General features: G+C 44.3%; 1 protein-coding gene across 2 annotated transcripts; it reads left to right on the top strand.

The window, feature by feature from the left end:
• Window positions 1–519: 519 nt before the first annotated feature.
• LOC106601288 (ribonucleoprotein PTB-binding 1) lies at window positions 520–11,411 on the top strand. Of its 2 annotated transcripts, XM_014193388.3 has the most exons (15): window positions 520–874; window positions 2,543–2,609; window positions 2,779–3,248; window positions 4,929–5,120; window positions 5,233–5,353; window positions 6,144–6,244; window positions 6,372–6,443; window positions 6,743–6,821; window positions 7,175–7,362; window positions 7,480–7,561; window positions 7,673–7,812; window positions 8,248–8,319; window positions 8,480–8,605; window positions 9,237–9,296; window positions 9,399–11,411. In XM_014193388.3, the coding sequence occupies exons 1-15, from the start codon at window positions 560–562 to the stop codon at window positions 9,531–9,533; spliced, it is 2,220 nt and encodes a 739-aa protein (XP_014048863.1). In that variant the 5' UTR covers window positions 520–559; the 3' UTR covers window positions 9,534–11,411. The 2 variants fall into 2 exon arrangements, with proteins under 2 accessions (XP_014048863.1, XP_014048864.1); XM_014193389.3 differs by lacking the exon at window positions 6,372–6,443 and having other exon boundaries at window positions 521–874.
• Window positions 11,412–13,392: the final 1,981 nt, after the last annotated feature.

Genomic DNA, 13,392 nt, shown 5'->3' with positions numbered 1-13,392 from the left:
TCACCGAATGTAAATTACCAATTGGGTATTTTTTTTTTTTTAAAGGGTGTTGAGTGCAAAGCAAAGGGAAGTCCTCTTGTGTTTGTCAACTTGAGCAAACTGCCCACTCAGATGTATGATAAACATGCTAAGGTCCAGTGTGCCTAGAGGCGAAAGCTAATTTGATTTTATGCCTAAATATTTTCCCAATTAGTTGAGCTTTTACAAAATAAATGTTCCTCTGTCAATCATGGACATACACAGCTGAATGTAATGAAAATACATAAACTTCTATTGAATCAGAAATGATATAGTGATTTTCTCCATATTTTCATACCGGTAATTCAATTCAATGTACTGGATCTTGTGGGTTAGTTGAACTAGCAGTGGGCATCACTGGTTCTGATTCATGACAGTCAAGCTCCAGTACAACTACCCGCCCCGCTCATGACGTGACGCGGTATTAAAAAAAATGCATCCTCTCGTCCAATTAGAAACCGAGTTGCGCCCATGTGTGTATTGTTTAAACTGCTCAAATCTGACTGTGTTGTCAGTTTCAGAAAACTTCCAAGCAAAAGTGATGGCGGCCGCGGCGTCCGTTAGCGCAGCTGCCAGAGAAGAAAATCCAAATGCAGGGCCCAATTTCGTAAGCCGTCAACTTCACGAAAACTATGACCCCGCTGTCGAACACGAGAATTGGATATCCAGGGATCCCGAACTCCAGCCCAGTGATGGGGATGCATCATCGGACAACGAGTGTCAGCGAAGGGTCGATGAAGAGTTGACGACGCTTAGCCCTGAAGAGATTGAGAGTCGCTTGGACAGAACTCGTCGAGAGTTTTACAATCGCCGGAAAATCATAATTAAAAACCTGCCATCCGATGTTAGCAATCAGGTAAGTTTCCTTAACTTTTTTTGGTTTTCACAAGCGTTAGAAATCTAACACGGGTCAGTAATTGCGTCAGATCATGTCAAACACAGGCAGCAGCTGTTGAATCAAATAAATATAAAGTACATACACTTGCCATGAAATTGACAACTAACTATATTACCAGTAATTTAACTGAGTCCGCTGCCTTTTGGCGATTTCTATATTCTAGCTAGCTTCTCTTACCGTTAGTTAGCATAGTTTCCTAACTAACAATGATTTGCTAATTGTCTTTCCTAATTATGTCGCGAATAAACTGAGGTCTCAACGTATCTGGTACGTGGTAGGTGATGTTTGGTGGTTATTCACGGCCTGACTGCAATTGCCCACTCCAGCATCACGCGTGTTTGATGGACAAGTTGCAAGTGCAGAATTAAAATCCTCGTGCGGAAAGGCAATGCTAGTTGCTAACGTTAGCAAAACTGCTTGTTTTGACAAGGAATTGTCAGGCTATGGATTGACATGCTTTGTATGTGACTGGTTAAAAAGTCTGTCGTTAAATTATTTTCAGTTAATTTCCCACATTGAAATAAACTTCATGGCCCTGGAACATTTTGTAAAAAAAAAGTTGGAACATGCTTGACTGGTGGGGAACTGGCCTGTGTGCGTTTCATTGTTTGCGTGGGTGCATATTGGGAGTTCGAGATGGGAACGTGAGTAGCAGTGACAAAGGGTTGAAGGTGTAGAGGCAACGTAGCTGCTTTCAGAAAATGCTAGACAGCATTGCGATTCGTTTGTGGAACAGGCAAAGCGTTGTGGAGCAACATTTCTCCTATCACAGTGAATGGGCAACTGTTTTCCCCAAATGGCTGGGGATGACTTTGCTTTCGTTACATGTTGGCAAAGACACCTGTTGTAAGCAAGCAATCATTCTAATTCGTTTTGATCAGTACTGATGAGCATTTAGGTACTACAGATGGTGTATACTCAAATAGTGTTGTGGAAAGCACTTGCCAATATCACACTATCCCTAATTGGACATTTAAAGCAACATGCCCCCCCCCCCCCCCCCCCAAAGTAGACATGTAGATGGAGCTACACCACAGATGGCTTTAGATTGGGGATGTTAACACATCACATTCGTTTGTCATGTTTTCAAGTGATTGTAGTGTCTCACACTTAAATTTAAGCTTAATTTATGCCTACAATACTACCATTGTATGGTTAAAAGTTGACCTGTACTAATCTGGGAATATCACATTTATTTTAAGTGTTCTGTGGTAGTTGGAGAAGAATAACCCATTCATTTATTATAAAGGTAATGGTATTCATTTAGGTTAAGTTATTAGTTTAGCAGCGGTGGGCTATCACTAAATAAAGGTGAAATAAAAAAAAAAAAACACTGCTAAATCATTGCTTCCATGCCCAAAAATATGATTGAACCAACAATCAAAAAAATGAAAACTAGGGATAATCTAAAATGGCATAGGGCCCCCATTTTATGTTTGAGTCACTCAGATGGCATAAGAACACTGCATAAGCCCTGGCAAGATGTATAGCACTGCAGGAAATTACCTTCAAAAAATCAAAATTCTCTGGCCAAGGAGGTCTTTTAAAAACGTTGGCTGGAGAATGCTGTGGGAAAAAATATAGGGGAAACACTGATTGTTGCTAATCACACTTTCTCCCTTTCAGGAGGTTCATGAGCTGTTGCGCAACTATGACTTGAAGTACTGCTTTGTGGACAAATACAAGGGAACGGGTAGGTTAAAGAAAGGACTAAAATGTAAATCCCAGTAAGACTAATTGGATGCAGCAGGCTCTCTGACCGAGCTAGACAGATTCCTCAACTCTCTTCCTATTTTGAGCAATGTAACCTTCCACATAGGTCTTAACAAGGTCTTAGCTCATGTTCTCTCTTCTCCCCTTAGCTTTCATCACACTGCTCCATGGGGAGCAGGCACAATGTGCCATCAAAGAGTTCCACCAGCACATGCTGCGGGAGCGGGAGATCTCTGTGCAGCTGCAACCCACCGACGCGCTGCTGTGCATCGCCAACCTGCCCCACGCTTTCTCCCAGCAGCAGTTTGAGGAGCTGGTGAGACCCTTCGGCAACCTAGAGCGCTGCTTCCTGGTCCACAGTGCCTCCACTGGCCACTCCAAGGGCTACGGCTTCGTGGAGTACATGAAGAAGGACTCTGCGGCTAGGGCTAAGTCTGAGCTGCTGGGGAAGCAGCTGGGCTCCAGGATGCTGTATGTCCACTGGACTGAGGTGGGCTCCCTCACCTACCCCCTGCTGCACTCCAGGTGTCTCTGTGTGGACCGTCTGCCCCCCAGCCTGCTGACCGCCCAGGACCTCTGCAATGCCCTGGCCGACACGCACGCACCCATCTTCTGCCAGGTCAGTCACATGCGGACACGCACCGATCTAATGCCAGATCAGTCAATTGCGGACACACACAGGAACTCCAACTCTCTCTCACAAACTTACACTGAGATTTTCAGAGGATTTAACATGTGTATCTGGCTCTCATGAATAGTATATATCTAGTAGCTTTCCTCAGTTCAATTTGTATCTGTGGCTCCAGTATACTCTAGTAGCAAGCAGAACATGTCTGCTTGTACTTTTGGCACTTCTTTTTACTTTAGTCATGAAAGCTGTTCCAACTGTTTCCCCCTAGGTTTTTTTAAAGCAGTGGTGGCAAAGTTAGCGTGGGCATGGCTAATGGCATGGTATTAGAGGCCCTCTTGGCCTCAAACACCATTTTGTTTTAAAGCTAATTTCCTGCAGTTCTACACATTTTGCCATTGGGCAGAGAAAATGTGCAGTTTTAGAGCTATTATACACTTTGCCATTGCGTATACCTTTTTCTTATGCTATCTGGATGACTCAAACCTATAACAAAATCAATGATGGCCAAGGCCATGACATTTTTTGGGATTTTCAATTGTCCTGTTAGGTCTTAAAGATATTGGTTTTATATAAATATATATATATGCTCCATTGTCTTGTCTACATACGTTATATCTGGTTTAAGTTTACGAAATGTGTTACCATCCTGAATTATTTGTATTATATATAACATTTCCAGTGGTGGCCACGATTTAAAAACGGCAGTGGACTGCTGCTTAGTGCATGTTCGGGAAACACTGCTTTTGTTTACACTGAGCAAGTGTGTTTGACACATCTGTTTGAGGTAGCTCTGCTAGAAAGGTTCAAATGGTTGTGTTGTCATGTAACATGGGGCATCTGTAGTGATGAAAGGGTCTTGGGCAGTTCACATAAAGGAGGTGGATATGGATTGAGTATTTTTGTATGAATCTGGCTTTTGAGCCCTCACCTTTGACCTGCTTTTCCTGTGGCCACTCTGTTTCTTTAGCAATGAGCATTGCTGGTTTCTATGGTGATGACCACCTGACTCCCAGGTGGTGTCAGTCAGCAGGCCTCTGGCCCTACAGGCCTTTCTGGAATGAGACAGCAGTGTCCTTTTGGCACCACAAGCACACATACATAGTCATTCATATACCTATAGGGCACAGTAGTTTGAGGTCTGGCAGAACACTGTTGTGTAATAGTGCGAGTGAGGCAATTTAACTATTGGACAGGTTAAAACTCAGGAATATGAAGCTCTTCATTTTTTCCATAGCTCACTTGGTCTTGATACATTGTTTATTGCCTTTTTGTAGATCATTGATTAGTAATTGCTTTTAAACGTTGAGACTCCAGTAGTAGCTGTGGCAAACTAGAGAAAAGATTTGTGAACATGAAGTCTGAAGTATTTTGTCTACTTTATATTACAGAATGCCACTGGGCATGATTCAGTTTAATCCCACCTACTGTCTCTACCATCATATCAACTTTCCTTACAGCTAGAAAGAAGTATTTATCTATCATAGTGTGGATGGTGTTTTTAACAATGTCAAGATGTTTAATATTACTGAATTCTTCTGTGTAAAGCTATTTCAATGGCCAACATAGAATTAAGTGAATGTAGTGAATTTGGCAGAACCAAGGCTTAGTCATTCGTTTTGGACTGATTGCATAAGGAATGCATATTTAACTTAATTTTCCTTTATTCAGTTGGCTCAGGGCCAGGATGACAGTTTCCGGCGGTTTGCCATGTTGGAGTTCTCCTCGGCAGAGATGGCTGAGCAGGTGCAGCGAGAGGCTGACGGCAGGGTGCTAGGTGGGTCCCACATCCGGGTCTCCTTCTGTGCCCCTGGACCCCCAGGAAGGAGCATGCTGGCGGCCCTCATCGCTGCCCAGACCATGGTATAGACTTCTTGGTTGCCACACCAGACCATATGTTTGAACTATTGCTCCCTTATGTTACTGTGGTAAAACAACTGTTCTGAATGGCTCTCCTCCCCTTCCCCCTCCGCAGGCCCTGAACCGAGGGAAAGGTCTCCTCCCTGAGCCCACAGCCATGCAGATCCTCACAGGCCTCAGTAACCCTGCCACACTCAAGATGCTGCTCAACCCCCTCACCCAGGGCAGGAAACAAGGTGAGTAAGATCATGCCATTTCCTAAAGGAAGACAATGTATGGTATGAGTCTCTTACCCTGGTGTTAATGCTTTAAAGCAGGGGTGTCAATTCATTTCATGGTGGGCCAAAAGTCATTTCATGGTGGGCCTAGTGTCTGCTGTTTTTCCTTTCAGTTAAGACCTAGACAACCAGGTGAGAGTTCCTTACTAATTAGTGACCTTACTAATTAGTGACCTTACTAATTAGTGACCTTACTAATTAGTGACCTTACTAATTAGTGACCTTACTAATTAGTGACCTTACTAATTAGTGACCTTACTAATTAGTGACCTTACTAATTAGTGACCTTACTAATTAGTGACCTTACTAATTAGTGACCTTAATTCATCAATCAAGTACAAAGGAGGAGACAAACCCTGTAGAAATTCTGTGGAATTAGTTTGAAATGTGCTTTTAAGCTATAATAGTTAACTTTTTCGGCGACCCGGCCAAATTCACATAGAATGTGAGTTATAGATCTGTTATTCTCATTGTACGCAAGTCTGGGCAGTGGTAGATTTTTTTTCCATGTGCTCAATTTCTATGCTTCTCAGTACTTTTTGTCTCTTACTTTCGGTTTTGTACACCAGCTGAAAATATATTTCACAGCGGTTTAGGTCACACAATGATTCTCTACACTTACTTATTTTGTCACAAACTGAAATTAGGCAAACTATTAGAATTTTAGCAACAAGGATGCATATTGCACCTTCAATGTGTGGTGAAATAATAGGTTGTCAGGTCCTAAGGTCAAATGGTCTCTCTGCAGGTCTCCTTGGTGCTGCTCCCACCATGCCGCTGCTGGCTAACCCTACCCTCTCTGCTGCTCTGCTCCAGCTCCTCCTCCAGAACCAGGCCCAAGTTCAACAGGTACCCTGCATGCCATGCCCTGCATACTCACCACCTCTCTCTCCTCCAGCTCCTCTCCCCTCTTATGTTGGTTCATTACTCTCTCTCATCCACACTTCTCCTACTTTATTCTCTCCCCTACTATCAGCAAGCCTTTTTGGGGAATCATCTTCTCTGGGCTCAGGTGCTTCACAATAAAGAGAATCGACTACTTCCCTGTGTGAGTGATCACTGAGTGTGTGGTAGATATAGGTTTGTCGTGAAGGGACTGCTCCCTAAACCAAAGCTGCTAAATGCGCTCCCTTGGGAAAGCGTTTCTTTCTGCTGTGTTCTTTTTGAGGTGCTTTTCTAGTAATATTAATGTGCAGCCGGTTTGGTTTTGAAATGTCTTGGTGTGAATTCTGTTGACTGACACAATTCTGAAATTGGACATTTTTGGTTCAGTAAATATCTGGTATGTCGACCATTTTATAATCTTGTGGGTCACTGAGGCGTGTGTGTAACTCATGTCTCCTACAGGCAGGACTAATGGGGGACAACCTTCTCGCTGCTATGCCTCTCCAGCAGGGAGTCCATCTGCTGGGAGACCTGCCTCAAGGTTTGGCCTTCCATTCATCTCAATTTAAAATTCTTTATTGGCATGACTAAAGTCTATTTTGTATTGCCAATACAACTCATTAGTAGCCGTTTCTCTAGTTTGGCTTATTTATCACATACAGCAATGCTCTACATTGATGCTGAGCATATGCATGCTATGCTAGCCCTGCTTTCTGTTAGTGGTTTACATTACAGCTTCTTTACACTTGTAATGGATTTGGGCAGTACTTATTACATCTAGGTTATTTACTGTGTTAGTGTTGTATTGATTTTCAGTGTGATCTCAGGGCTCTCTACAGTGTAGTGATGGGGGTGTTTTGTTATATTGATCAGGTGTTTGTCTCCTGTCCCCAGGCGGTGTGGTTCCATCCCTGGGCCTCCCGTCAGACCCTATGGGCCCCATAAACCCCCACTCTATGGGTCGCCCCCTGGGCAGAGAGTCTCCTACCAGCTTCTCCCAGAACCCCTCCCCCACTCTCCAGGGCATGTCCATCTCCCACCTTGGTGGAGTGATGCGGGCAGAGGGGCCTACAGCACCTGGGGTATGATTAAAATGCTCTGCATACTTTTCTAATGTCTCTACTAGCAGGGATACTCAAGTCATTGTGCCTCATTACATAACATCAAGTCCCCTGATTTTTAAATGTCTTCTCCAATAGGTGTCCATACAAGGACACCGTCCCAATGATGTGAATCTTCCCCAGAACCCCTTCAATGTCCACAGCCTGTTCCCATCCTCCGGTGAGCTGCCCTTCCTACTGTCTGCAGCCTGTGAAGTTTGGCTCTGATTCCTTCCCAGTATTGACCCGTAGGGTTTTTTGACATTTTCCATTCCTGCCGTACTTCACTCAGGCACCAACTGCAGGCCCCACCCTTACAGGAAGAGACCAGTGCTAGGCAACTCATCCAACCAGCGCACACAGAACATCCACTGTAACTACAGGCTGCGCTACCAGGAGTCCTACACCCAAGACTACCCCCCAATACACCAGGTAGGTTCCCCTTATCCTCTAACCTTTACTGTCCAGCCCTACTGCCTGGCCAGGCTGATCTGATGTTGTGATAGAATGCCTAGTCATTGATGTTTATTTGATATCTGAGAACACTGCTGTCTTGGTTAAGGTCATTGTGGCCACAGGTGGGTTTTCTAACTCTCTGGCTGCCCAGTGGTCAGTGCATGGACTTTTCTAGTGTGATGGAACACAGTGGGCCTGCTTATCAGCACCACTTCCTGTCTGGTAACCCTGTCCTCACAATGGTTTGAACTTGGGGTCTTCTGCCTCACAAACACGGGACTCCCTGCTTGACAACGTACTAGCCAGATGCGCCACCAAAAAGCTTGAAGCTGTGGAATAAGCGTACGGTACGAGCGTAACTTGGTTACATGAGCAGCAGGTTTAATGGCGTCTGGCTCCTTTCTTCCCCAGGACCCTCTGGCCCATCTGTATGAACAGCAGGAGGCTCTGGACACTAGCGCTTTGGCAGGGTTCGGACAGCAGGTAAGCGACACTATACCATCTCCACTATTCACATCCAGTCTTCAAACTGCTGCATCTCTTGCCTTTTCAATCTCTACTCCCCTTTGTAGTCTTATTTTTATTATAAATGCATGTAGAACTGTATATGCAGCATAGAATAACATGATGAATGTCTCTGTAGCGGTTTGGCCACCCCAGCTACAGTGAGCAGGCCTCCTCCCACTATAGTTACCCCCCCAGCCTGCCCTCGTCTTCCTACTACAGCTCGGTGGCACCCGGCAGCCTCCCCTCCAGCCATCTCAACAAGGTAGGCCCACACTGACACCCACCCCCACTGCTACTTAGACTTTCTCTCTGCCTCTTCCCAATGTAATCAACAGATCTAATGAGGGTTGAGTGTCTGATCAAAATGTAAAGGTTGACCTCTGTTAGACTTAGCGGAGATGTCTTGATGTCTGTTGGCTAGCCTAGCACCTGTCATTTTGAGGACAATCTGTAAGTTCTAAACATTATGAAACAGTTGGGCTGCAAATGTTAATTGAAATTATCGTCTTATTCTGCGTGTCCTTGGTCCAATCAGACGAATGCGGACAACACATTATCTTGAAGCCGCGCATAGTTGCATAACCACAGTAGCCATGCTGGCAGAACAATGACAAACAAAATGGTGGAGAATTGTCCTGCAGAGATTTTGTAGCGGAATCCTGTGAAGTCAGATGCAGATGTTCGATATTGCATATTTTTGTTTGCGTGAACTGTGTCAAAGCTGAAGGGATAGATCAGGCTTTATTGTTCCTGTTTGAGTGTAAAACTAAAAGGGGAACAAAGACCCAAGCTGGCCGTCTTCACTGGAAATCAAACATACATATTGTGCCTTTTAGGTGAGACCAATGCTTTGTGGTTCTGTTTTGATCACTGAACACTGTTTGTCTGTTCAGGCTGTGGGCATGCCTCCGGTGAGCCACTCTAACACATACCCATCTGGTCTGGGGATGAAGGTCAGTGTGCCTCTTTGTCATTATCAGTTTGTCTGCCATTTCCTGTTCTGTCGCCATTTCTCACCATGGCATTGACAGTGGTTATGTCTCTGCCCCCTGTAGACTCCCGTTGGTGGTCACAAGCGTCTGATCCCGTCTCCAGAGCCCAGCCCAGAAGGGGGCTACGTGGGACAACACTCCCAGGGCCTGGGGGGCCACTATGCTGACTCCTACCTGAAACGCAAGCGTATCTTCTAATGTAAACCAATCAAAGCTTCTTGTACGAGTTGCCAATTAACAGCCAGGATGTGGCTCATGGCTCCATTTCCCCCCCCCCCCCCCCCCCCCGGAGCTCCTCCAATCAGCTTTTAGGTTTGGGCTTGGCGGTCCAGTGGTCTCTCACTTGTGTTCCTGCCAGCGACCCCTGGAGGGCGCTGGGGGTGCAGCCTGTCGCTAATCAGGACATAATGTGGGCCAGTGTATGGGAGTTTTGACGTTTATTTTTTGTAAATATATGATTTCAGTGTGCTTGTAAATTAAGTTTTATCATTTTTTTTTGTCTTTTTTTCTATCAGGAAATCCTTTTGTTTAAAAACTGGGAGTTACCTTGTACTATAAGAAAATAATTGTCAAATCTGATTTCAGGTCTTTTTCCTCTGCGTATTCCCTTCATTGGTTGGCAGAACACAATATATTTTTAATTTTTTTGCATTTGTTTTTTCTTCCTGTTGTGATGGTGTCAACGGGTTTCTATTTTTAAAATGTTTTGCCTCCCAATATTTTTGTATATAGTTCATTAGTTTGTTTGTTTGGGATGGTGTTTTCTCGCTCCTTCCTCCTACAGGGCTTATGTACTGACTGTCTGGACAGGATTCAGGCCTTTGGATTCACGTAGATCTGTGTAGCAGTTCTGTCTTTCGTCCTTTGGAAAAACTGTCACCTTACCAAAAAACTAGTCTGGAATATGCTGTTTTCAAGCCTTTACTCTTCCACCCCTCCGTCTCATTTGGGAGCCTGTTCTCTGCACTGAGTGTTTTAGTATTGCACTTGGATGACACGGGTGGGGTCACAATTCTCCAGGTTTGTTGAATTTCTGTTCTCACTTTATTTTCTCTCTCTCAACTTGTGCTCTGCAGAATTGGTGTATTCTGTGTTGACGTGAGCTCTTTGTCTGAGTTCGTATTTGCATCTCAACCACCATGGCACCTGACTTGCTCTCGTTCGTTTGGAGGGGATGGTTGCTGTGCCTTATAATCTGTAGATATTAAAGTCTGGATAACAGTAAGCAGGGACACCTGTGGCCTCTGTCCACTCAGAGCCTAAACATGAATGAACTGTACTATCATTTATTAGTGAGCCATGGCTCGGTTGGCTCCCGTGTGGCTGTCCCTCCCCTGTAGATCAGCAGGTGGGGCTGTTTTATCCTCGGGGGCTAAACTGAAACGTAATCAAGCTTGACAGTTTCACCCTGATGGTTGACAAACGGAAACGGGTTGTAGAACTTTCATCCAGTTTACCAGTCCAGGAGAAGTTGACTTCCTATCTGAAGTGTTACTGTGATGGGAGTGTCCAGTGACTCTAAACAGGTGTTTACTCGGTCTGCCACGGAAGGTTTGCATGGAAATGAAGCTTATGGTTGGTCAGTGATTGAGTTCTTAGTCTGTGAAGAATAATCTGGTTGACATTTTGATTGTGATCACCATTACCTCCTGATGGGAACTGCAATTACACTTGAGCCTTAACAGCTTTTCCCTGTCATCTCATCTTCCCCTTCTGTGGGCTTTTTGACTGCATTGACCCCCCCCCCCCCCTTTGTTTTTGCCGTGTACATACTTTAACGCTTGAACATTTCCTCGGAGTCCTAAACTCTTGTTTTCTCAATCATATCTTTGGCCTCTGGTCTGTTTTTAAGATTGAAACTGCTGCTCAATATTTAGTGTATATTTTAGTGACCATTACCAAGTGCAGCCACCTGTCTGATGGTAGATGTCTCCATGTTCTGTATAGACCGAGACCTGCTGCCGTATGATATGAATGAAGATTGCTTTTGTTTTTCCTCATACAAGAAGCTCATCTCGTCTGTCATCTGTACTGCCGTATGTCTGTTTTTGGAGCAAGTAAATGTTATTTAATTCATCTATTTGTGGTCAACTCATTTCCATGGTCAATACGCTGGCTGTGTTAGACAGCACTGCTGTTAGATTTTGATGAGAACTCAGGAAAACACTGACTTGTGAAGTTTGGTTGACAACGTTGCCATGGATGCAGCCACCACACCTGATCCCCCCGCCCCCCTGCCTCGTCTCATAAGTGAGGAACACAGATCAGACTTGGAAGTAAATGATTGTTACTCCTATAGGTCTCTACAGTCCCCCTTTTGGATGTTCATGTTATTTATAACAATACCTCCGTAAACCTTAACCGTCAAATGAATACATTTGGAGTCCTGTACTCATGCAAATGGGTTATAATAACTGGCCAAAAGCAACCCCTGAATGCAAACTAGCACTCATTTTTGGTTGTAGGTCTGCCCTATGCACAAGGACTGCTTTTCAATAGTCTTTTGTAAACCAATTCTGCTATTCATCAACTGAAATTTTCAGTGGCTGCCTTGAAACCATTGTCGAGGTAAATCAATGCTACAATAGATGGTTTCAGAATACAGATACAAACTGACCAACTATGGCTTCTGTCATGACTGCTGTGAGGGGAGAGGATGGTTGTTTTTCGTGTTTCTGGCTCTGTTGTGCCTTGGGCCACAAAGCATCTCTCCCACATGCACAATACAGTCCCAGAGTCAGACATGGAGAAGGACGTTCCTCTACTTTAGACTCGGTGAACGTGGCTTTGGCAACTGATACTAGCTGACACAGCCTGACTCCAAAGCCATGGCTGTGTTTGTCAACTCCAAAGGTTAAAATGTAAATATTACTCTTATCAATAAACAAACCCAGTGCAATTTGTGGCGAGGAGGATGCATGTCAGTACGATGAAATGGAGAGACTGACATGAGTAGGAAAAGTGAAAATGTTAACTGAGTTTTGTCCAGTGGGTAATAGGAGGTGAAGTTATGACTGGTGTTTAGGGGACATTGTATTGTGGACATCATAGTTGTGTCTAGTACGGTGAATGTTTAGAAACGGAAGTACTTCGATCTGAACTTGTCCAATTTAAAAAATTATGAGTTTAAGGGCACCAGCACTGGGATATTTGTGAAAACCGTTGGGTTAGAGCACACTGTGGTCAAATGTTTTACTGTTGGTGGCCCTCAGCTCCTCTGCTGTAAGAAACAAGGGGGACTGAAGAGGCTGTCCTCCTCCATCCTGTAATCAGGCTACAAGGTGACTTTGGTTGGCTGTTACTGTCTCCTAGTCCCATCTGCTAGGAACAGCAGTGTTACTGACTAGGGCACTGAGATGAAACAAATTAGATGCCATGTAGAGGAAATGTTTGCTTTACATTTAGGCAGCGAACGTTGGCTGAACACCCTTCTCATATGGTTTAAATGGAACGTTCATATCAATTTTATGGCAAAGGAAACAAATGTTACCATAGAAATGGAGCGTTGCTCAGATGGTTGCATCATTGTAGCATATTGGAAACAATACATCTGCACACCTCCATTTTGTATATTTGATACTTTTAGTGCCCCTAATCTCTCTTGTGGTGCCTGCTGTCTGTAACCAGAGTGCTCTGGGGGAACCACCAAACGTGGCTCAGTGGACGGTGTGTCTGACACATTTTAGATTTCTGCCTTTCATATTTCCACCCACGCAGTCACCCTACACACAGTTGCTGCAGAAACCTGTGATTTTCCAAAATGCAGGAGGGAGGGAGAAGGGCTCTGAGGACTGCACTGTAAATATCAGCAGCAGAGAATATGTTCCCTGTGCTACACTTACAGATGTGAACTGTGCCTATTCTGCAGGATCAATTCTGTTTATCAGTATAGTGAAATGACAATTGAACACTCAATCAACCAGAGACTTTTAGGGGGTTACGAATCATACTCAATCATTTTCAAATAATGGAGCTGTTTTTAGCATGAATACCTCTTGAACCCCCCCTTCCACTACATGGCTTGCATTGCTGACTGTATAAAAGCTTTGGTAGGCGA

The sequence above is a fragment of the Salmo salar genome, chromosome 03 (genome assembly GCF_965601325.2).
Source record: "Salmo salar chromosome 03, fSalSal1, whole genome shotgun sequence".
Taxonomy (NCBI): domain Eukaryota; kingdom Metazoa; phylum Chordata; class Actinopteri; order Salmoniformes; family Salmonidae; genus Salmo; species Salmo salar.
Note: the sequence above shows the minus strand (reverse complement) of the source record. Positions and strands in the feature narration are given on the sequence as shown.